Source organism: Prionailurus viverrinus, chromosome C1, assembly GCF_022837055.1.
Source record: "Prionailurus viverrinus isolate Anna chromosome C1, UM_Priviv_1.0, whole genome shotgun sequence".
Lineage (NCBI taxonomy): Eukaryota > Metazoa > Chordata > Mammalia > Carnivora > Felidae > Prionailurus > Prionailurus viverrinus.
In genome coordinates, this window is record NC_062568.1 from 69062502 (window position 1) to 69088557 (window position 26056).

Sequence of the window (26056 nt, forward strand, 5' to 3'; positions counted from 1 at the left end):
TTGCATTTCCACTAGCAACATAGGAAAGAGCATGTTTCCCTATGGCCTCACAGAGTGTTTTGTGAAATATCTGAGGTTTTGTTAGCCTGCTAGATGAGAAATTTCATTTCAGTGTAGTTGGGTTTTCTCTTTTTATTTTTGTTAATAGCTCTTTATACATTTAACTGTTCTTTTATCTTTACTGAGATATAACTCAAATATACTAAAGTGTACATACCTCACCTATAATAAAGTGCACAACTCTTAAGTGTACACCTTGATGAATTTTGACAAATGTATACACATATGTAACCAACACTTCAGTTGCCCACTAGCTATCTAAAGATAGGTCATCTGACCCGAAGGGCTATCATGGTATCTCAAGGTGCCTACCTAGAGTCTTATTATTATCTTGGATCATCACAGCAAATCACATAGGAAACCTCTAGTTTCAGATTCCTTGATGAATTTATTATTTTTGCTATTTTTAATTCATCAACATTCCATATAAGTCATCATCCACCTTAAATATTGATTTCGTATGGCTTATTGCCCAGCAAAATGAATTGGAATCTCCTAGAAATCTATTGATAGAGATCCAAGTTTAAATCTTTTTGTTCTTTTAAGACTTTATTTTTCTTCACTTTTGGCCTGAGGATAGAAGTGGAGTCAATGAGTGAACTTACAAAAAATCAAGATGTTCTTTAAAATATTGGAAGTGTCTAGTGAAAAATAGTAGCTTTATTTTGACTTTTATAGTCTACTTAATTGGTCTTTCTCTGGGCTCAAAGACAGCATTGATTTTTTTAAGCCATAAAAACGTGTCCACATCTTTCACCAATGTGTTTTAATTTTTTTGTACAACATGGACCAAATATGTCAAAGAAATCTAATTTTAAAAGTTGTGTCTGCTGCAACAAACTTGAGAGGCTGTAGGTGGCAAACAGTTGCAATGAGTTTTAAGCATTCTTAAAGCAAACACTAGAGCATCAGATTTTAGAAACATTATGTACTTTTATGTTTTCAGTAGGTAGAATGAGGATTGCTGAATGTTTTTCTGCAGTGTCCTGTTCCTATTTAAATATACTTTTCTCCTAAATTTCATAATTGTAGCCCTCTTAAGACCCCCTGAGGAAAAGATTTGACTTTGACTCCATGTTTTTGTTTTCTTACACCCCTAATTTTGAGTCAGTAACCAGAACAGTGGAAGGATAAACTCAAGGTTGAAGTAATCAGTGAATGATAGCTAGAAATAGCATGCATTCTGAAGAGTCTTTTTAGGATTTGTCTTCTGAAGTTTTTATATCTTCAGCATTGAAGATGTAACTGTTAAGGCTTTCAGGATACTGAGTATTCTAGTAGCAGAGAAAATATAAAATATGCATGTTTCATCAAATTTTTGATTTGAGAATAGCACTTTCATAGACATTTAGAAGTACTAATACGGAATACGTGAATTCACCGTACACGTAAGTATCAGTCAGCATCCAACCAGGAAACAGACACTGAAGACTAAGAGAGGACAGGTTTTTAATGCAGGAAATTGTTACACAGGTGTAGAGCTGAGAAGCCAAACAGGATACCATGAAGCAATGTAGAGGTTAACAACAGAAGGCGCTCCCATGCTTAGGTCAGAGGGACATTAGACAAAGCAAGGCTGTACCACATTCCATCTGCTGAATTTACCCAGAAATTGTTGGAACTGTATTAGAACTGTCAAGAAAAGTCAGAGCAATGGAGAAGATGCAGATGCTTCTGGAGATCATTGTGATACTAGAGAAGGCAGGCGGAGTAATCCTTTGGCTTCTCCTTTCCCCCCTCCCTTCAGGATCCTACTACTAGTGTCTCCCTTGGCTGAACCCGGCTGCAAGTCAGCTAGTCAGGGTGTCTGGGAAACACAGGCTGCTCTGTGATATGGAGCAGATCAGGGAGATGGCCAACAATGGACATTAAGGCAAACAGATCCAGGCCTGATACAATTTGTCAACAAACTCCAAAGTACTAATTATGTGCTACATTTTTGAAAAGCCATACAATCTGGGGAAATTTTAAATTTAGTCAAAAATGTGGGTTTCAATGCTACACGAGTTTTCAGTATTTCTTTGTCAACTTCTGTACCTTCAAATAAATACTTGCCTAAATTTTTAAAAGTATTTTACTAACATTTAAAAAACTTTATTTATGAAGGCATGGAGTTGAAAGATTAAAATTACATGTTCAAGGTCCTATTTCTAGTAGGTGCTGAAGCTGAGACAAAAGCCAGGCCTCCTAACAACTTATCCAATGACTTTTCCCCATCCTATGCTGAAGGATCATGTAAAAGCCAATGTGAACACTAAGGTTCTATGTGATTCTGACATTTATGAGCTTTAGGATCTTCGCCACGTTTTTTAACCTCTCTGAACTTCAGTCCTCATGTGTCAGTGGGAATAGTGATGCCCATAGTGCCCGGCAAGGAAGATGTATCAAAAAGATGAGAAAATATATGGAAAGCTACTGAAAAATTTTCTGAGACTACATGAATTAGGGTGTTATTTGTTGTATGTATGGAAAATATAATTACCTATCTTTTCAGAGATACTTTAAAAACAATTTTTAAATTGGCCAGTATTCCAAACCAGTTTCTCTTTCACCTCCCTGGTTTTTGTTTAATGAATTATTTATTTTAAGGTGGACTCTGTATCAGAAGTTGCACTAATAGGACTGAACAGAGATAAATATGTAACTTAGAAATTACAAATTAAACAATTTCATTGTGGAAAACACATTCAGAAAACATTGGAATTGCTCCTCTTTTGTTCCTCTAAATCTAGATCCGAAAAGCAGTGCAGACTTCAAAAGCATCTAAAGAGCAGACACTAATAAAACAACACAAGCAAGTGTGGTGGCAGGAACACCAAAGGCTAAATGACGTCAGGTAAGAATCGAGGGAAATCTCTATAAGAACATTTAAGACTTGCTAAGAGTTGTACTTACTTAGACGTTCTATAACGTTCTGTGTTAATGAAGCCATTAAACTAAAAATACAAAGTTATGCTTTGTGAGTCAAATTAAAATTCTTTCATTTCCTCAATTTAATTTGGAATCCAGCAAATATGTTAATATGGCTTTTGCTTTGCTTTGGAAGAAAAGATAATCTTCTATATCTGCTGATCACTTAACTCTTCTACATTCCCTTTCATACTTGTAATTACTCATTTTACTCTTAACATATTGAATTATAATGTCTTATTTACATGTTTGCTTTCCCTATGAAGTGGCAAACAAGGGCAAACATACCATCAGCTTCATCTTTTCCTTGTAGGATTTGGAGGAGATCTTTGACTGCTTTCAATGAGTGAATGAATGAATGAATGAACTCAGAGATTCAAGTTGTTGACTGATTTCTAGATGTAACTGCATTATGACTAAGTCAATTTGCATTTTTGACTTTTGTCATTTCCAGCTCTCATTTCAAGGTGAAGTAACAAAATAATGATTCTATACTTGTTCTTAATTGTAATCTTTGAAAAATAAATTTCTTTTCAAAGGGCAGGGCAAAAGGAGAAGGCAGATGTGTTTTCCCTCCATTTGAGGCAATATACTAGTTTTAAGGTATACTTTAAAAATGTATATTTTAATCAGATATTGTATATCACAATAGATTATTTTTGTAGTTTACTCAAATTCAAATTTCTAAAGGTCATTAACTTTACCTTTTTTTTTTACCTGTTAGAAATATTAATTAGAATAGAACTGAATTGGCAAATGGTTTTTGAGCAAATTGACATTTTTAGCCCTATCAAGTCTTTCAATTCACCATTTATTTTAATCTATTTAGTGTCTTTCAATAGATATAGAGATCTTGCATACCTTTTATAGGTTTATTTCTAAATACTTTATTTTTATGCTATTGTAAAAATATATTTATTTATTTATTTATTTATTTATTTATTTATTTATTTATTTATTTAACATCCAAGTTAGTTAGCATACAGTGCAACAATGATTTCAGGAGTAGATTCCTTAATGCCCCTTATTCATTTAGCTCATCTCCCTTCCCACAACCCTTCCAGTAACCCTCTGTTTGTTCTCCATATTTAAGAGTCTCTTATGTTTTGTTTACCCCACTGTTTTTATATTATTTTTGCTTCCCTTCTCTTGTATTCATCTGTTTTGATCTTAAATGCCTCATATGAGTGAAGTCATATGATCTTTGTCTTTCTCTGACTAATTTCGCTTAGCATAATACCCTTCACTTCCATCCACATAGTTGCAAATGGCAAGATTTCATTGTTTTTGATTGCTGAGTAATACTCCATTGTGTATATATACCACATCTTCTTTATCCATTCATCCATCAATGGACATTTGGGCTCTTTCCATACTTTGGCTATTGTCAATAGTACTGCTATAAACATTGGGGTACATGTGCCCCTTTGAAAAAGCATACCTGTATGCCTTGGATAAGTACCTACTAGTGTAATTGCTGGGTCATAGGGTAGTTCTATTTTTAGTTTTTTGAGGAAACTTCATATTGTTTTCCAGAGTGGCTTCACCAATTTGCATTCCCACCAGCAGTGCAAAAGAGATCCTCTTTCTCCGCATCCTCACCAACGTCTGTTGTTGCCTGAGTTGTTAATGTTAGCCATTCTGACAGGTGTAAGGTGGTATCTCATTGTAGTTTTGACTTGTATTTCCCTGATGATGAGTCATGTTGAGCATTTTTTCATGTGTAGGTTGGCCATCTGGATGTCTTCTTCGGAGAAGTGTCTATTCGTGTCTTTTGCCCATTTCTTCCCTGGATTATTTGTTTTTTTGGGTGTTGAGTTTGATAAGTTCTTTATAGATTTTGGATACTAACCCTTTATCTGATATGTGATTTGCCAATATCTTCTCCCATTCTGTCGGTTGCCTTTCAGTTTTGGTGATTGTTTCCTTCGCTGTGCAGAAGCTTTTTATTTTGATGAGGTCTCAATAGTTCATTTTTGCTTTTGTTTCCCTTGCCTCCAGAGACATGTTGAGTAAGAAGTTTCTATGGCCGAGGTCAAAGAGGTTTTTCCTGCTTCTCCTCGAGGATTTTGATGGCTTCCTGTCTTATGTTTAGGTCTTTCACCCATTTTGAGTTTATTTTTGTGTATGGGGTAAGAAAGTGGTCCAGGTTCATTCTTCTGCATGTTGCTGTCCAGTTTTCCCAGCACCACTTGCTGAAGAGACTGTCTTTATTCCACTGGATATTCTTTCCTGCTTTGCCAAAGATTAGTTGGCCATATGTTTGTGGGTCCATTTCTGGGTTCTCTATTCTGTTCCATTGATCTGAGAGTCTGCTCTTGTGCCAGTACCATACTGTCTTGATAATTACAGCTTTGTTATACAGCTTGGAGTCCGGGAGTGTGATGCCAACAGCTTTGGTTTTATTTTTCAAGCTTGCTTTGGCTATTTGGGGTCTTTTCTGGTTCCATACAAATTTTAGGATTGTTTGTTGTAGCTCTATGAAGAATGCTGTTGTTATTTTGATAGGGATATAGGGATTGCATTGAATATGTAGATTGCTTTGGGAAGTATTGATATTTTAACAATGTTTGCTCTTCCAATCCAGGAACATGGAATATTTTTTTCATTTTTTTCAATTTCTTTCATAAGCTTTCTATAGTTTTCAGTGTATAGTTTTTTCACCTCTTTGTTTAGGTTGATTTCTAGCTATTTTATGGCTTTTGGTGCAATTGTAAATGGGATCGATTCCTTGATTTCTCTTTCTGTTGCTTCATTGTTGGTGTATGAGAATGCAACCAATTTCTGTGCATTGGTTTTATATACTGCAACTTTGCTGAATTCATGGATCAGTTCTAGCAGTTTTTTGGTGGAATCTTTGGGTTTTCCATATAGAATATCATGTCATCTGCAAAGAGTGAAATTTGACTTCTTCCTGGCTGATTTGGATGCCTTTTATTCCTTTGTGTTGTCTAATTGCTGAGGCTAAGACTTCCAATACTATGTTGAATAACAGTAGCAAGAGTGGACATCCCCCCTGTCTTGTTCCTGACCTTAGGGGGAAAGCTCTCAGTTTTTCCCCATTGAGGATGATATTAGCAGTGGATCTTTTATATATAGCTTTTATGATTTTGAGGTATGATCCTTCTATCCCTGCTTTCTTGAGGGTTGTTATCAAGAAAGAATGCTGTATTTTGTCAAATGCTTTCTCTGCATCTATTGAGAGGATCATGTGGTTCTTGTCGTTTCTTTTATTGATGTGATGTATAACATGGATTGTTTTGTGGATATTGAACCAGCCCTGCATCCTAGGCATAAATCCCACTTGGTCATGGTGAATAATTTTTTTAATGTATTGTTGGATCTGGTTGGCTAGTATCTTGTTGAGGATTTTTGCATCCATGTTCATCAGGAAAATTGGGCTATGCTTCCTTTTTAGTAGGGTCTTTGTCTGGTTTTGGAATCAAGACAATGCTGGCTTCATGGAAAGAGTTTGGAAGTTTTCTTTCCATTTCTATTTTTTGGAACAGTTTCAAGAGAATAGGTGTTAACTTTTCTCTAAATGTTTGGTAGAATTCCCCTGTAAAGCAATCTGGCCCTGGACTCTTGTTGTTTGGGAGATTTTTGATTACTAATTCAATTTCTTTACTGGCTATAGATCTGTTCAAATTTTTTATTTCTTCCTGTTTCAGTTTTGGTAGTTTACATGTTTCTAGGAATTTTTCCATTTCTTCCAGATTGCCCATTTTATTGGTGTATAATTGCTCATAACATTCTCTTATTATTGTTTGTATTTCTGCAGTGCTGATTGTGATCTCTCCTCTTTCATTCTTTTTCTTTTTAATGTTTATTTATTTTTGAGAGAGAGACAGAGTGCAAGTCAGGGAGGGGCAGGTAGAGAAGGAGACAAAGAATCTGAAGCAGGCTCCAGGCTCTGAGCTGTGAGCACAGAAGCTGATGTGGGACTCGAACCCACGAACTGTGAGATCATGACCTGAGCTGAAGTCGGACACAACCCACTGAGCCACCCAGGCGCCCCTCTCCTCTTTCTTTCTTGATTTTATATATTTGGGTCCTTGCCTTTTTCTTTTTGATCAAACTGGCTAGGGGTTTATCAATTTTGTTAATTCTTTCAGAGAACCAGCTCCTGGTTTCATTGATCTGTTCTACTGTTTTTTTGGTTTCAATAGCACTGATTTATGCTCTAATCTTTATTATTTCCTGTCTTCTGCTGGTTTGGGGTTTTATTTGATTTTCTTTTTCCAGCTCATTGAGATGTAAGGTTAAGTTGTATATCTGAGAACTTTCTTCCTTCTTTAGGAAGGCCTGGATTACTATATACTTCCCTCTTATGACCACCTTTTTGTGACAGTTTTTATTTTATTTTATTTTTTTAATTTTTAGTTTTTTAATGTGAAATTTATTGTCAAATTGGTTTTCTTACAACACCCAGTGTTCATCCCAACAGGTGCCCTTCTCAATGCCCATCACCCACCCTCCCACCCCCCATCAACCATCAGTTTATTCTCAGTTTTTTTTTTAATTTTTTAAAAAAATGTTTATTTTTGAGAGAGACAGAGGCAGAATGTGAGTGGGTTAGGAGCAGACAGAGAGGGAGACACAGAATCCGAAGTGGGCTCCAGGCTCCAAGCTGTCAGCACAGAGCCTGATGCAGGGCTTGAACTCATGAGCTGTGAGATCATGACCTGAGCCAAAGTTGGATGCTCAACCGACTGAGCCACCCAGGTGCCCCAGTTTATTCTCAGTTTTTAAGAGTCTCTTATGGTTTGGCTCCCTCCCTCTCAATTTTTTTTCCCTTCCCCTCCCCATGGTCTTCTGTTAAGATTCTCAGGATCCACCTAAGTGTAAAACATATGGTATCTGTCTTTCTCTGTATGACTTATTTCACTTAGCATAACACTCTCCAGTTCCATCCACGTTGCTACAAAAGGCCACATTTCATTCTTCCTCATTGCCAAGTATATTCCATTGTGTCTATAAACCACAATTTCTTTATCCATTCATCAGTTGATGGACATTTAGGCTCTTTCCATAATTTGGCTACTGTTGAAAGTGCTGCTATGAACATTGGGGTACAAGTGCCCCTATGCATCAGCACTCCTGTATCCCTTGGGTAAATTCCTAGAAGTGCTATTGCTGGGTCATAAGGTAGTTGTATTTTCAATTTTTTGAGGAACCTCCACGTGTTTTGCAGAGTGGCTACACCAATTTGCATTCCCACCAACAGTGCAAGAGAGTTCCCATTTCTCCACATCCTCTCCTGCATCTATAGTCTCCTGATTTGTTCATTGTAGCCATTCTAACTGGCATGAGGTGGTATCTCAGTGTGGTTTTGATTTGTATTTCCCTGATGAGGAATGACATTGAGTATCTTTTCATGTGCCTATTGGCCATCTGGATGTCTTCTTTAGAGAGACAGTTTTTATTTTAAACTTTATTTATTTTGAGAGAGACAGCACACGCATGAGCTAGGGAGGGGCAGAGAGAGGGAGAATCTCAATCAGGCTTCGCATGGTCAGCATGGAGCCTGATGTGGGGTTTGAACTCACAAACCCATGAGATCCCAACCTGAGCAAGAATCGAGAGTCAGATGCTTAACTTACTGAACCGCCAAGCAGCCCTATAATTTTTATTTTAACAAGAATTGTTGAATCATAAAATTTGCAGGGTTTATTTGTACACCTTACTACTTTCATTACACAGGGATGTTTTATAACCAAATCTCTATTAGGAATACATATAGTCTTTTGCTCACGCTTTTAGTTTTATAACATTTTTTAAATATCACCTTTTTACAGAGGATATCACAAGGTTTTACCAACAACAATTAAATGTTGTCTGTAAATGCATCTTTAAAGATAAAATTAACACCAGCATTCACACTGTATGACTCAGAGCATCAGAGAACTCTCTAAGCCCAGCTCCTGAGTTCATTCTCTAGCCATTGATTGTGTGACTCCCTTTGTTGCCTCTGTGGTTTGCTCACTTGGGATAGACTCTTTCAACTGAGAAGTGGATGCAGTAGCTGATTCTAAGGAACCAAGCTTTCTGACCTGATTTTCTGCAGGTCTCCTGGCTATTAATTCCATTATTGGAACTTTAACGTATTCTCTTGCTCTGCCTTTCGTGACCCACGTCCCTTTGCTAATTGTTTGCTTAAATGGCTTCTGACTACCATTCTTGGACCTGTAGTTTGCTTGTTCTACCAAAACTGGTAATTAAGTGGCTAGCCTAGTCATCTCAGGAAGCTCTGGGGATGTTTGATGTTCTGAGGAGACAGATTCTACATCTATAACTTTGGCACCCTCCTGGAAGGATGAGGACCTATATGACAGTGGACTCCTGAGAGTTCAAGAACACCCTTCACCAGGCTGGTTTACCTTACAGGTGGTTACATTGCAACTAGGCAGATCTAGGAAGTAGATTAACATATCATCTAGGCAAATGGTCACACAAGAACTCAAGAGGCCTTTTTTGTAGTACCATCATATTTATTGGAAACAGAGGATAGCCCATACAGCATTGGAGGTACTTAAATTGGCATACATGGGCACAGAAAGTTGCCTTATATTTGTTCCCTCTTCAGATGGGGAGGAGGTTGTAATCTGCACAGAGTTCCAACTTGAAGAACCTGGGGGCCTAGTCTAGCGTGTCATTGATGAACAGGGCAGGGTTCTCTTCTCCAGAGTTACCATTTTTAATGCTCTTGAGTTGCACCACAATCTTTATATTTACTAAATCATATCCTGCAAAACAAATATTCTGCAAGTTACTCCATGGAGAATAATGAATTTCATGTTCCTATAAATTAGAAAATACATTTCCTACCGTTTTTGTATAACCTTGTTGTATTTTAGCATAATCAAGTTTTTGAGAAATCCTTCACTGTAGAAACATATCTGATTTTAGTTACTATTTCCCATCCCCCTCCTTCCCCATGGCATCTCACTGACATTACTGTTTTATAAAACACAATTCAGGAAATGTTAGCCTTCATTCACAAGCTAGTTTCAGATTGTCATAGTTCTAGAAGGCATAAAAAATGCTTTTGGATTTTATTGGGCCATCAGGACAATCATCAAAAAGGGCTGGTCTTGGCAGATGGGTAGGGTTGTTAATCTAGGAAGCTAGGATGGAACTTACCAGAATTATTACATGCAAGTAGCAGGTTCGCCTCCTGTGTGAACAAAGCCACTTCTCCTGTTGGCTTATATGTTTTACTATGACTTTCTGGATGCTGAAATATAGGTAGGAGAGCTAGAAGGTTGATAAGTACTATGTTTTTGTTTATACAAATCCACTATGCAATAATTTCTGGTTTTAGAGCTTAGGTTTTGCACCCATTCTCCATGTAACAGTTTCAAATGTAATCTTAAAAATACTTCTGGCAAAAACTACATAAAGAGTAGATAGTGAAGTGTCATCTACAATAGCACCCCCCCTTATACATGCAAATAAAGTCTCTGTCCCATGTAAGTGAGTTGGTTTAGAAGATGATGCCACATATATAAAATAGAATACCATGCAGCCATTAAAATAAAGGATAATTATGAGAATTATTTAGAAATATCTTAAATGTTATTGAAAAACCCCAATATAAGATGATGAATATTACCATTAATTACCAATTAATTCATAATTATAGTTATTTAACATACATATGCCTGTGGACAAGGGCTAGAAACTTATATGCAAACATAAAAATAATAATTGTATTAAAGTATTATAATTGTTGATAATTTCTTATTTTATACCATTTCCATTATTATATTTTAACAATCACAACAAATCAAAACTCTTTTCTATGATTTTGTTAAATCTGCCGTAAGCAAGGGATAGACTACAATGTTTTCAGATGTCCAGTTTCAGCTGGTTATGGTTGTACTCTAAAAATGACTATATTGAAATAAAATAAAAATCATTAAGATTTATTGCTTTTATTAGTCTATAAAAACAAAACACACCTTTACTCTCATTTCTCTAGTTCAGGACCTCATCATCTCTTAACTTTTGGAATAATTACCTTGTTGGTCCAGGTTAACCTGATCCTCTCCTTTTCATTTTGTTTTTATTTGACTACCCCTGCTTCCAACTCATCCTCATTTGAATCTTTCTTTCTTCTTCTTCTTTTTTTTTTTTAATGCTCATTCATTTTCTGAGAGAGAGACTGAGCACAAGTTGGGGAGGGGCAGAGAGGGAGACACAGAATCTAAAGCAGGCTCCAGGTCTGAGCTGTCAGCACAGAGCCCCATGTGAGGCTTGAACCCATGAGTCATGAGACCATGACCTGAGCTAAAGTCGGAGGCTTAACCTACTGAGCCACCCAGGTTACCCTGCCTGGGAATCTTTCTGAAACACAGATCTGCTGGGCAGGTGAGATCAGCTTAATATCCCTCAGTGGCTTCCTAGTGCCCTAAGCTCTTTCCACAGGAAGCATTGCCAGGATGTGCCAGGCACTTGCCTTTGCTCACGCTGTTACTTCTAACTGAAGTGTTCATCTGTGCTTCTTTCTGTGTCAATGTCTGGCAAGTGTCCAATCCATATTAGGAATTTAGTATATGGTCTGAATACATGAATAGGTGAATGGGACCACATTAGATTAAATTTCTAAGGGCGCCTGGGTGGCTCAGTCGGTTAAACGTCCGACTTCGGCTCAGGTCATGATCTCATGGTCCGTGAGTTCGAGCCCCGTGTCAGGCTCTGTGCTGACAGCTTAGAGCCTGGAACCTGCTTCAGATTCTGTGTCTCCCTCTCTCTCTGACCCTCCCCTGTTCATGCTCTGTCTCTCTCTGTCTCAAAAATAAATAAACATTAAAAAAATAGATTAAATTTCTATTTTTAGATATTTTCAAACCCATGTATGTTTATGATTATTTTTAAAAAGCTGATAGAGATAATGTCTATTTCAGGTATAAAATGGAATCTGAAATAAAATCCTTTCTCAATGAAGAGAACATTGGAAATGAATGTCTTACTGACCTTACAAATTTTGGTGAGGTTTTTTGTTTTTTGTTTTTATCCTATATTTAAAGGGGAGTTTTGTTTTGAAGATGAAAGTGGGCCACTCACTTTGTTTTCTTACTGTTAACTGCCAGTTTTTTTTTCCTAAAGGAATCCAAAGCTAAATCTGCACTCTTAATGTCCTGTTCTTGAAGAAATTTAAAATAGTAATATATTACCTGGGGGCGCCTGGGGGGCTTAGTTGATTAAGTTGCTGAATCTTGGTTTAGGTTCAGGCTGTGATCACGCACACACCATTTGTGAGTTTGAGCCCCTTGTCAGCTCTGCTCTGACAGTGCAGAGGCTGCTTGGGAGTTTTTCTCTGTCCTTTCCCTCTGCTCCTCCTCAGCTTTTGCATGTGTGCGTGTGCACGCACACACACACACACACATACTCAAAGTAAATAAATAAACTTAAAAAAATAATAAAGTGTTACCTGGATTTAATTTTGTTTCTCCATAGAACAAGAGTTATCAGAACAATGGTGCATGTATCTTAAAAATGTGATAAATCCTATTCAGCAGTTGAGAGCAGATCTGAAATACAGACAGCATCACATTTCCAAGCATTCATACTCACATACTGAGTTTAACTCAGTGAAAGTACTGGAAGAGGTCAGTATATTACCTTTACTTTTAATAATGTAATACCTCATTTTTATCCCGACTAGAACAGTTTGACATAAGAAACAAACATGTGTCTTGTATTTAAATAGAAGGTATAGCAAATTCTGTCTCTTCAGTATCTTAAACATACCCCTGAATCTATCCAAGCATGCTTATTTCTCACCTGAAAAGTTATGATGGCCTCATGACTAGTCTCCCTGCACTCATTCTTGCCCTTCATTACAGTGCCTTTTGGGATTCTACCTTCAGTGCAGTGGGGTCCGGTCATCCCCCTGGTGGATCCCTGCAGAGCTCCTGCTGACCCACAATTCCTCCCTGTACATCCAGCCCCCTTTTTCAACCTCATCTCCTACCTGGCACTTCCCCCTTTCTCCTAGACTTTGTCACACTGAGGCTGGCCTCCTGTCTGTTCCTCATACATACCAGACTCCTCATCTCAAGGCCTTTGCATCGTCTGTTTTCTCTGTCCCACTGATGGCACTTTTTGTCACTTAGGTCTTAGTTTAAATGTTCTCTCCTCTGAGAAGCCTTTCCTGATCACCCATAGGAGAGAAGCTACAGTCATTCTCTATTATCTCACACTGTTTTTTAATTTTTTTTTAAGTTTATATATTTTTGAGAGAGAAAGAAAGAGAGAAAGAGAACAGGGGAGGGGCAGAAAGAGAAGGAGACAGAGAATCTGAAGCAGGCTCCAGGCTCTGAGCTGTCAGCACAGAGCCTGATGTGAGGATTGAACTCCTGAGCTGTGAGATCATAACCTGAGTCGAAGCCACTTAACCAACTGAGACCCAGGCGTCCCTACCTCACCCTGTTTTTACATCACCTACCTCCTTTTGATAATTTTCTTATCTATTTTTTTATGAGTGCACTGACTGCCTCCCCTGAGTAGACATAAGCTCCATGGTCATAGTTGCACTAGATATAAACTTTTAGGTGATTTTTCTTACTATTTTTCAGTTATTCTGTAGTGTTGTTATATTGATTTCATAAATAATATATTTAAAATAATTTTTAAAAATTTACTGTTTTTATTTTTGAGAGAGAGAGAGAGAGAGAGTGAGTGAGCGAGCAGGGGAAGGGCAAAGAGAGAGGGAGACACAGAATCTGAAGCAGGTTCTAGGCTCTGAGCTGTCAGCACACAGCCTGACACAGGGCTTGAACCCACGAACTGCAAGATCATGACCTGAGCAGAAGTTGGACACTCGACCAACTAAGCCACCCAGATGCCCCAATAATATTTTTCTTTATTTTTTTAACGTTTTTTATTTATTTTTGAGACAGAGAGAGACAGACCATGAACGGGGGAGGGGTAGAGAGAGAGGGAGACAGAATCGGAAGCAGACTCCAGGCTCTGAGCCATCAGCCCAGAGCCCGACGCGGGGCTCGAACCCACGGACCGTGAGATCGTGACCTGAGCCGAAGCCAGACGCTTAACCGACTGAGCCACCCAGGTGCCCTGTATATTTTTAAAAAAAGTATTAAAAACCCCATGTCCAGCTGGGGACTGGAGGCAGGGATGCCAGCGGAAGAAGGGGTGATTGAGCCAGAAATAGTCTGGTAAGCTCTCTGCCTTACCACAAACAAAATCCAAATGAGGGTATAGAGTGTCTATGACCCCACCATACTCCTAGCTCCATTTTAGGATCGATGTCTGAAAGCCCCCTTCTGGAAAGCACTGCCTGGCTATGGCATCTCTTAAACCCTCTTCCACAGGTTCTCAAAGGGACTTTCTTTTATCTATGTTACAGGTTGACTTTGTGAAGACACAATTGAAAGCTGTCTTTGAAAGACTTAGCCTGGAGCAACAGAAAATAGAAAACTATCTTTCAGACTGGAGTATGAAAGTAAGTGTGATGCATATAGTAATTTGTTTATCAATTTGTCATTTATGTTAAATAAAACAATCATAAACTGTTTTTCAGATACTAGATCATTCTTCAGAAGAAAGATGTAACCTGCTTAGTGAAGTGCCCATGGAATTAGAAACCTTGGAATGCCCATATCCTGATTTAAAATCTTCAGTTCTTAATGAGTTCTATAACTTTACAGAGAAATATCAAAAGAAACTTCAAGATGTTGATCTGCAGTTAGAAGACATAGCCAGGTGATAAGATAAAGCTACTTGAATTATGTAGATTTTTGCCACTCACTTTTTATTTCTGTTGAAGGCTCCTTACTTCTGCTTTACTGTTTTCATAATTACTATGTGGTTGAAATGTAGTCAATCAATAAGTTTTTAGATTGACTATTTGTTGAATGAGGGTTCTCTTTCCTCTAAAGTAATTTCCCCAAACAATGGTTGTAAAAATTTTATAAGCTTGAAACATGATGAAAATACTCACCTCATTGAGCTCTTTACTACATAGTTAAGAAACAGTTTTGAAGCATGAATTTTTAGTAACTATGAATTTTGATTTTAAGACGTGAAGCTCTTCTTTAGTGGAAATTTATAAATCAGTACTAATAATAATTGACTGCAATGGAAAAATGTACCCATGGAATTATGTTACTTGTAATTCACTGTGATTTTGTTCTACAGTAAACACAAAATATGTTTTATAAAAATTTTTAAAACACATTACATTTTTTTAAGAAAATGGACTTTTAGTTGTATCTGAAAATGACAAATCCTCTTCTGAATAACAAATACAACATTAGGGGATTTAAAATTCATCTTTGACAGGGTCATCTTTTGTAGTATAAATCCTTCTTTAAAAATATTTTTTTGGGGAGAGCACCAGGTGGGGGACAGAAAGGGGGGCAGAGGATCCATACTGGGCTCTGCGCTGACAGCAGTGAGTCCAGTGTGGGGCTTGAACTCACGAACTGTGAGATCATGACCTGAGCCTAAGTCAGATGCTCAACCGACTGAGCCACCCGGGTACCCTTTCTGTAGTGTAGATTCTATATTAAAATTAATTTAATGAGTAAAGCCAGAAATGCCACTGTAGGGTCAGATCAATAGCTTACCTCATGTGTGTTTTGCATGTGAAGTTTCTGCAGAATATTTTATAGGAAAATATGCCTTTTATTCTAGTATATTGACCTCTAAATTCTCTTCAAAGAATATATATTTTAAAAGTTTTTTTTTAATTTATTTTGAGAGAGAGAGCAGGGGGGAGGGGCAGAGAGAAAGGGAGAGAAAATCCTAAGCAGGCCCTGTGCTGCCAGTGCAGAGCCTGAAACAGGGCTCAAACCTACGAACCATGTTTATGACCTGAGCCCAAATTAAGAGTCAGATGCTTAACCACCTGAGCCATCCAGTTACCCCCAAAGAATATGTATGTTAAAAGAAAGGATAATTATTCAAGTGACACGTTTATAGTCAATTAAAGTAAGCCTTTTACTATATTTCTTATATTTCTTAATGTATTGCCTATAAGTGAAACTCATTTACATGAAATTGCTAGTGTTAAGGAATAAGTGACAACAAGGAAAACCTTAAATCTTATCCAGTAGAGTTATTTGCTTTAGTAGCTTCTTGATCCAACTCTGGTTACAGCTTTTACTTGTCTTCATATACTAGGCAATCGTAGGTGAAGTCCAAACCTTTCCTGACCCAGGCTTTTTTCTTACATCTCTGTGGCAATGGTCGTGGTTCCTCCTGGGCAGAAACTTTTTGTTCTTCTAAGAGCCCCTACTCACCCTGCCTCTCTGCCTTCCTTTTTTTTTTTCTTTCCACCTTTCACTAAAGCTGGGAAAAATTAATAATATATCATTTATATGTGTTGATTGATTAATTACACTTTAATTGAAACTCACTCACGGTGAAATGTTAACTCAACCATGCACTTAGTTGAAGTCTCTAATTATAAAATAAACTTTCTCTCTTCTTTCCCCATCTCAACCTTGTTAAAGAGATTTTAGAGCTCATTAAGCAAGAGCGAGACGGGTGTGGGTTTTGTTCTTTTGTTTTTCCGGGGGGATCATTATAATCAGGCTGCTGTGGCTATTGTGAGAAATAAGCCCACTGACCCAATCAAAGGAGGGATACAGAGACTCAGAGCACAGTGAAATGAGGCTTTAATCAACATTCTTGCAAGAGCATTGTCTGATGGACAGGCACACTGGGGACTGTTACAGCAGGCAATTTATCTCCTAGCATGCAAGTCCCTCCCCTGGTTCCTCATTGGCTGAGTACTACAGATGTTACAGCCTTACCCGGAAGTCACCTATGCCCTTATAAGGCAAAAGTAGTCTGATTGGAACAAATGTATATTCCTTGAGGTGATGCACAGACTTCTTTGGCGCATGCTCATTGCAAAGCCGGTGGAAAATAAGCCTGTGAAATGGGAAGGGGGAAGAAAAAACAGGAAGTGAAGTGTGTAAGGGATTCAGACTCCATTGTGGGGAGGAGGAGGGGTTTGTGCATATTTCCAATAGGTTGTAAACCTATTGTTAACTAGACAGCACAACTTTTATTTGGTATTTATAAAAATGAATCATTTCACTTACTTCTCACAGCTGTGAAGAAGATCAGTTTGAGTCCTACCTTTTATTTTATTTATTTATTTTTAAATGTTTATTTATTTTTGAAAGAGAGAGAGAGAGAGAGAGAGAGAGAGAGAGAGAGAGAGATTGAGTGCGAGTGGGGAAGGGGCAGAGAGAGAGGGAGCACAAAATCTGAAGCAGGCTCCAGGCTCTGAGCTGTCAGCACAGAGCCCGACGCAGGGCTCCAACTCATGAACCATGAGATCGTGATCTGAGCCGAAGTCAGATGCTTAACCAACTGAACCATCCAGGTGCCCCTTTGACTCCTTCCTTTTAAAGCATGTTGGCTGCCCCATTACACTTCCTCCCAGATGAATCTTGTCCCCCTAGAACATCTGGCTAGGATTGTGGTGTTTCTCAGTTAGCAGCTCCTAAACCTGGAAAAGTTTGCCTTAGCAGCCCGAAGTGGATGCTTTCCACTAAGACCTATCCTTCACAGCCCATTTTCCTACCTTATTTTTCATCTGAACTCAGTTTCTGCTTTTCCTTTGTACAATGCTGTATCACTCAGAAAAAAGTTGAGATACACAGTTCTATTGCCATTACTGAAGGTTAAGTAGATAATATGATGGACATACATCACATGCTAAGTTTTCTTCAGCGGGAAGGCACACTGAGGAAAAAATAGCTTAGGAAAGCTTAGTGGAGGAAATAAAATTCGCTATAGGTTCAAAGAATGAGCAGAGTTTGGATAAGACAGGAGGTAGGGAGGACATTCTAAGAAGGGATGTTGCATGACTAGACTGTAAACCCCTTGAAGACAAAATAATTTATTAGCAATATTTGTATCCTTAGCACCTGGCCCATCCTGGCACACAGCAGCTTTCAAATAAATGATTGTTCCGTTGAGTTGAATTAAAGGTGAAAACAATGAAGGTAAGAGTGGCAAGGCATGTTAAGGGAGCAGTAGGAATTCACTTTGGAGGAATATAGGTTCATAAATTCTAGCTTAATAGTCTGTCACATATAATTATCCAGAATAAATTTTATATAATTACTGATATGTTTTGCTTGATGAAGATTCATTGGGAAATCCTTAACATACAGTGGTTTCTGCTAAGCTCCTTGGTAGGAGAGTCAACAGACAGACTAGACTAGAATATGGCCTTGCCTTTATGAAGTCTTAGAAAAGGGGTGCCTGGGTGGCTCAGTAGGTTAAGTGCCCAACTCTTGATCTCAGCTCAGGTCTGGATCTCAGGGTCATGAGTTCAAGCTCCACATGGGACACTGCGCTGGGAGTGAAGCCTACTTAAGAAAAAAAAAAGGAAAGAAAAAGAAAATAAAAGGCTTAGAATGTTTAGGGGAAGCAGCAAACACACACACATATATCCTGACCAAATAAAGACTATATGCAAGAGTCAACTGAAGAGACTATTTTACAAATATGCTGGCAATAAATGATGAAGCATCAATAACACTGAATGCGTTTTCAGGAGTAGTTTTTTTTGAAGAAAAGGAGAGTAACTGGGCTATTTTGAATAAATACAGAGGTGGTCGGCATCAGCAATCTGTGGTTGGTGGTCAGTAAGGCATGTAAATGTACTATTCTAATGAGCACAATGAATTATATGTTTAGCTATAGTATTAACTGGACCTCTACTTTGCCAGTATCTGCCAAGATTTTGATAAGGCCATTTTCCCCTTTGGGTCTAGTTATTAGGCCTTGTGAGAATTCATATAGATTGTGTGCATTTATGTCCATACCAGCACAAGTGATGGGTGCTTATTTTAAATAGATGCATAGTGCTGTGACATAAGGTTGAAATATCTGGGGGACATTTTTAAAGTATAAAATTTTAATTGGGCTAAAGACAGTGGATGCCATCATTAATCCCAACATTTATTTTAATTCTTTCTATTTTTTTAGCAGCTCACTGGTTTGGGTTGGAATGACTGTGTCCCCAGGTCCAAAGGTAGGCTCTGGTTGGAAGTGCGTACCAGTCAGTCACCTCATTTCCCTGAGCTACAGTGACTTGATTTTACTATGAGTGGCATGGAAACCTACTGGGAGCAGAAGTGTGAGAGGGTTTTGGAGTAACAAGACCTAACTTACATTTTAGCAGGACCACTTTGGGAGTTGCTGTGTTTAAGATGGAAGCAGGGAGAGGCAAGAAAAGATTGGACACTTAGGAGATTATTAAAGTAACCAGGTGGGAGATAATGGTGGTCTGGATCAGCAAGTGGAGGTGGCATGAAATAGCCAGCCTTTGGACACATTTTGAGGGTTTAGAGCCAACAGCATCTGCTGATAGAGTTCATTAGGCACGTGAAAAAGAACAACAAAAGAATAGTCCAAAGTTTTTGGGTTGAGCAACTGAAAAGATGGAGTTCCCATCAACTGAGATGAGGCAGACTGTAAACGATGTAGGGTTAGACTGTGTGGAAGATCAGGTGTTCAGGTTTGGACATATTGAGTTTGAGATGCTATCAGATGTCTAAGTATAGATTTGTGAAGGCAGTCAGTTACATGACTTTGGGGTTCAGGAGAGAGATCTGAGCTGGAGATTCATGTTTGTGAGTCATCACCATGAAATTGGGTGTGATCACCGAAATAGCGAGTGAAGAGACAAAGGAGAGATCCCTAGAATCTGCTGACATTACAGAGTCAGTAAGAAGAGGGGTAACCAACACTGGGTGTTGAAAAAAGATCTGTGAGATGTGAAGAAAACCAAGGAACTATGCTGTCCAGGAAGGCAAGTAGAGAGGGAGTGGTCAAGAGTATGAGCTGAGGAAGGATCATCACTGAGTAAATGCTGCTAAGTCAAATAATATACGACTGATAATTGACCCTTGGCTCTAGAGAACAAACAACTGTTGAGTCATTGGGAACAAATGCCTAATTGGGTTGGATTTAAGTGACTGGGAGGAGAGGATTGAAGACAACCTTGAATGTTGTCTTGAAAGTTGAAGTACCTACAACTCTTCTGAGAATTTCTTTTGTAAAGGAGAGCAAGAAAGTAGGGCCAGACTTTTATGTTGTTGCTTGGTCTTTTGTTTTGCTTAAAATGGGGAAAATATTACTATATTTGATGCTGATGAGAAAAATCCAGTAATGGGATTTGGTGCACAAGTAGGGGAAGAAACACTGATGGCTCATCTACTACAGTAACTGGTAGGGATGCAGAGTACATGGTGCAGGTGCTGAAGAGGTGAATAGATGTCATAGTGGCAGTCCATGGAACTCTGGGGGTGGTTCCAAATACACATGACAAAGAACTTTACAAAGACCTCCCTACTCATCAAAGCAATAAAATTTTTAAAAAATACTCAGATTTTGGAGCACATGGGTGGCATTGTTGTTTAAGTATCCAACTTTTGGTTTTGGCTCAGGTCATGATCTCACAGTTCGTGAGTTCAAGTCCTGCATCAGGCTCTGTGCTGATAGTGTGGAGCCTGCTTGAGATTCTCTTTCTCTTTCTGCCTCCCTTGCTCATGCTGTCTTTTTCTCTCTCTCTCAAATTAAATAAATAAAACTTTAAAAAAAGATTTTTACCTACAAAATGGTAAAGCATTAAAAAAATTATCTAAGGTTGAAAATATGGAAGAAATGGGCATTTTTATACATGAATGGTATATAAACTCTTTTGGAAGGCAATCTGGCAATAAATCATCAAAAATTTATAAATGTGAATTATTGTTGTTTAGAAACAATCTTAGAGGGAATAATCATAGAAATGAAATAAATAGGTGGTTTCAAGGATATTCAACATTTCCCCCCATTCTTTAATGCTAGAAAAGTCTTTGGAATGACTAGATAGCCAACAGAAGATTAGCTTCATCATTTATGATCCATCCATGTAATGGGATACCACAGTCATTAATAATTATATTAAAAAATTTTAATGACACAAATAACTGCAATATGTTGCTATGCAACTTAATTAAGGGTTAGGCCACAAAATAGTTTGTATGAAATGGATTCTCTTACATATTTTTTTCCTTTTCCCTTTGAAAGTGTTACTTCTACATCTATGTAGCTACAGAAAAAAGACTGGAAGCTTATCCAAATAAACAATAACAGTAGTTATCCCCAGGTAGTAAAATCATAAATAAATTCGACATACATGTTTTTTCCTGTTTGTAAAGCAAAAACACAGATTTTTAAAAATCCAAGTTAAAGAGTGAATTGATATGTAATGAGCACCCGTTACATGACAAGTACATGCCATTTTAATCCTCAACATAGGCCATTTAGACAACTATTTTACAGATGGAAAAACTACAGCTGAGTAGAAAGTGAACAATTTCTCCAAAGTTTCTGAGCTAGCAGATAGCTGAGCAGAATGAGTTTCTTCTGCTCATCTGACTTGAAAGCTTTTCCCTCACACTACACCACTTTGAGCACTTACATTTATCAATCACATTGGTAAATTGTGTTCACTGCTAAATAAGTAAGTACTGTGCAACAGAAGTACGATGCGAGATGTGGACCACATATATAATTTAACATTAAAACTTTAAAAACAATTTTTTTTGAGAGAGAGCGAGAGAGAGCGCAGGGGAGGGATAGAGAGAGAGGGGACACAGAATCCAAAGTAGGCTCGAGGCTCGGAGCTGTCAGCACAGAGCCCGATGCAGGGCCAGAGCTCACAATCCACGAGATTATGACCTGAGCTAAAATTGGACGCTTGACTGACTGAGCCATCTAACACCCTATAATTTAACATTTTTAAGTGGCCATATTAAAATCTTTTTTAAAGAATGAAATTTATTTTAATAATATATTTCATTTAACTCAGTAGTTCCAAAACATTATAGTTTCAAGATACAATCAATATATTAAAATTATTAATCAGATATATTACATTCTGTTTTTCATAGAAAGTCTTTGAAATCTGGTTTGCATATTATATTTGTAGCACATCTTAGTTGGGACTAGCCACATGTTAAGTCCTGAATAGCCACATGTGGCTCATGGCTACTATCTTGGACAGTGTCCTTTAAAGGATATTGTCTTTTACTAAAACATATTTTTTAAAAATCTGACTGCAATTGAACTTATTTCTTTATTCAATACGTGTGAAGCTATTTAGATTCTATTTAGTCTGTATTTCATTAGTAACGTGAAGACAAGTTTAATTGCTTGTTTTAGACTCAGATGAGATTGTGGCTTTAATTTCCTAACATTTGGATGAATTAATCATATAGATGAGATATAATTGTCTGATGCTCCATTTAGCTATGTCAGATGTGAAGCCAATATGCAGCAAAAGCTATAGAGTGATAACAAGTAATTTCTACGTTATTGTTTGATAGATATATTAAATTTTAATTATTGATCCGTAATTATTCTATCATTTTATGAGATCAGAATCTGAGTACTGTTTAAAATCAACAATGATTATAACAATTTTGTCCCTCTATGTGTATATTGCCAAGGCCCCTAGTTTCATATTTTCTCAACTAAATTATTTCAATTTACTTGTTACTTGAAAGTTACTATTGGGGTGCCTGGGTGACTCAGTCGGTTAAGCGTCCAACTGTGGCTCAGGTCATGATCTCACTGTGCATTCGAGCCCCGCGACCGGTTCTGTGCTGACAGCTCAGAGCCTGGAGCCTGTCTCAGATTCTGTTGCCTCCCCTTCTCTCTGCCCCTCCCCCACTCATGCTCTGTCTCTCTCTGGTGTGTTACTTAGTCACATAGGTCACATGACCCACTTGAGCAACATCCTGGGTCACTGCAACTCTCATTTTCTCTTAGCATATTCCAACATGGATTGTCCAACCTGGCTTGGAATTTATATTTGTTACAGGGAGGTAATAGTTGTAGACTATCGTTTTGTTTTTTGTCATGTATATTTAATATCTTTCTCTTAAAATAAACTCATCATTGAAAATACTTTATGATTAATTTTTTATAATTTTTTTAATGTTTATTTTGAAAGAGATAGGGAGAGACAGAGTGTGAGCAGGGGAAGGGCAGAGAGAGAGGGAGACCCACAAACTGAAGCAGACTCCAGCTCTGAGCTGTCAGCACAGAGCCCAACGCAGGGCTGGAAGTCACAAACCACGAGATCATGACCTGAGCCAAAGTCCGACGCCCAACCAACTGAGCCACCCAGGCGCCCCAATTACTTTATGATTCTTAAATCAAAAGCCATATGTGGTGATTGTTCAACCTACTTTGGGTTTGTCGTGGGAAGAAAGTATATTTTAAATTCTTTTGGCTATAGTGGAATGCATTTTATCAAGGGAACAAATGGATGCAATTTTTGTAAGATACCCTAAAAACTAGTCTTGGAGTTTGCCTTGCTTAATTAATAACAAAGTCTGTATATTTACTTGGATGTTATGTTTATTTAAATGTATCTGTGAAACTATGTCTGAGAATAGTGGTTATAAATTTCTAGGTCAACAGTCTTTATATAGTTAGTATCATTGCAGCCCACACCTACCTTCTTGGTATAATTGTTTCAACTAGAAACTACACAGTGTAGTGGTGTGTAAGGCTACATTTTTAATAGTTTTGGAAACTGAAGAATCTGTGTTTTAAGGGATGAAGGAGTAAGAGCCATTTATGAGAGGCTTCTGTTCTTTGCTTGATGTGAAATCATATTAATCTTGAGTAAATCAGATTGGAGAAAATGGAAACATAGCAGCTTGACAGATTTGTGTCCAGGACAATTGACATATGTTATTTTTTAACGTGGATAAAACAGATAGAATTTATTATTAAAATAATAAAATATATGTAACTAAAAACAAAGATAAGATTAAAACTTCTATGACAGACTTGTCAAATTTTGACAAGAGAGGAATTATAATGCTATATTATATATCAAATCAATTGCATATAACAAGGCTTTCCTACTCCTTATAACTTGAGGTCCAACTGTGGATATATATAATCCTTTTGAGGAAACCATATCACTAGAACTGAGACTATGGAGAACCAGTAATGTAATAAATTATCATCATGAGTGTGGCCTGAGGGGGAGGGGAAGAAAGAAAAGAAATTATAATCACTACCTTCATAGGTTTATGTCTACTTGCCATATTAGTGCCTATACAAGAACATTAAGTTAAATATTGTTAATGTCTAAAAAATAATGAACTGAGAAAGAGAACCATCAGACTTCTAATCCACTCATACTTTCTTCATGAGTACTGGTAGTTGGTTTGAGGTGATATGATAGCATTTTTATGTGGCATTTAAAATTTCAAAAGCCTGGGACATCTGGTTGGCTCAGTTGGTAGAGCATGTGACTTTTGATCTTAGGGTTGTGAATTCAAGCACCACTTTGCGGGTGGAGCCTACTTTAAATAGATGATAGATGATAGATAGATAGATAGATAGATAGATAGATAGATAGAAAGATAGATAAAATTTCAAAAGTCCTTATGGTTAATTAAATTTTTCCTCATGCTATCTCAAAGTGGGCCAGTTTTATTATTCTTGTTTTTGAACCTGGAAAATGGAGTCATAATGCCTATATAAGTAACTTTATTCACTTCAACTGTATTGCACTTAAAAATCTTCTTGCTTCCCCAAAATGAAGAATAACATGGTAACGTGGAGACAAATTCTGGCTCAATAGGGTTAAAAAATAGAACTTACCATATGTTTTCATTCTTATGTGGATCCTGAGAAACTTAACAGAAATCCATGGGGGAGGTGAAGGAAAAAAAAAAAAAAAAGAGGTTAGAGTAGGAGAGAGCCAAAGCATAAGAGACTCTTAAAAACTGAGAACAAACTGAGGGCTGATGGGGGGTGGGTGATGAGTATTGAGGAGGGCACTTGTTGGGATGAGCACTGGGTGTTGTATGGAAACCAATTTGACAATAAATTTCATATATTGAAAAAATAAATAAACATTAAAAAATAAAAAGCTAAAAAGAAATAAAAATAAATTTAAAACAATAGAGCTTATAATGTGTTTATAGATTATCTTGTCTTTACTTATTCTGTTCATTTGAGTTTGAGCTGTTTTTGTTAGTTTTGGGTTTTTGTCTTTAAAATGGCCCTTGATGTTGAACACCTGTCTGTTGCCAATCATCTGAGGAATGTTAGTGTAGATGGTGGCCTCTGGATACATTGGATCTGCATCTCTTCATCCTTCATAGTACTTTCCTTCCAAAGCAATATTAGGATGCCACATTTTATTTTATTTTATTTTATTTTATTTTATTTTATTTTAATATGAAATTTATCATCACATTGGTTTCCAAACAACACCCAGTGCTCATCCCAACAGGTACCCTCCTCAATGCCCATCACCCACTTTCCCCTCCCTCCCACCCCCCATCAACCCTCAGTTTGTTCTCAGTGTTTAAGAGTCTCTTATGCTTTGGCTCCCTCCCTCCCTCTCAATTTATTTTTTCCCTTCCCCTTCCCCATGGTCTTCTGTTAAGGTTCTCAGGATCCACCTAAGAGTAAAAACATATGGTATCTGTCTTTCTCTGTATGACTTATTTCACTTAGCATCACACTCTCTAGTTCTATCCACGTTGCTACAAAAAGCCGTATTTCATTCTTTCTCATTGCCAAGTAGTATTCCATTGTGTCTATAAGCCACAATTTCTTTATCCATTCATCAGTCGATGGACATTTAGGCTCTTTACATAATTTGACTACTGTTGAAAGTGCTGCTATGAACATTGGGGTACAAGTGCCCCTATACATTAGCACTCCTGTATCCCTTGGGTAAATTCCTAGAAGTGCTATTTCTGGGTCATAAGGTAGTTCTATTTTTAATTTTTTGAGGAACCTCCACATTGTTTTCCAGAATGGCTGCACCAGTTTGCATTCCCACCAACAGTGCAAGAGTGTTCCCATTTCTCCACATTCTCTCCAGCACAGGATGCCACATTTAAAAAAGTCATTTTTATTCCCCTCAGTTAGCTATCAAATAGGATATCTAGGGCTGTAAGCAAAAGAATTCCAACCCAAGCCAAAGTCACTTAAACAGTAAGGTAATTCCTTATTTTCCACAAAGTACAGAGGTAGAGAAGCCCAAGAACAGAGAAGC

The 26056-nt window shown here is 37.6% G+C and overlaps 1 protein-coding gene across 3 annotated transcripts in view; it reads left to right on the forward strand.

The window, feature by feature from the left end:
• The window catches only part of CCDC148 (coiled-coil domain containing 148), a 255078-nt gene that overhangs the window by 80168 nt on the left and 148854 nt on the right, over positions 1–26056 (forward strand). For 2 of the 3 annotated variants that reach the window (XM_047871442.1, XM_047871443.1), the window contains 5 exons: positions 2793–2896; positions 11880–11962; positions 12433–12584; positions 14345–14440; positions 14519–14700. In XM_047871442.1, the coding sequence (XP_047727398.1) occupies positions 2793–2896; positions 11880–11962; positions 12433–12584; positions 14345–14440; positions 14519–14700 (617 nt within the window). Of the gene's footprint in view, positions 1–2792; positions 2897–11879; positions 11963–12432; positions 12585–14344; positions 14441–14518; positions 14705–26056 lie in introns of those variants that run through there. The other variant, XM_047871444.1, reaches the window with a different exon arrangement.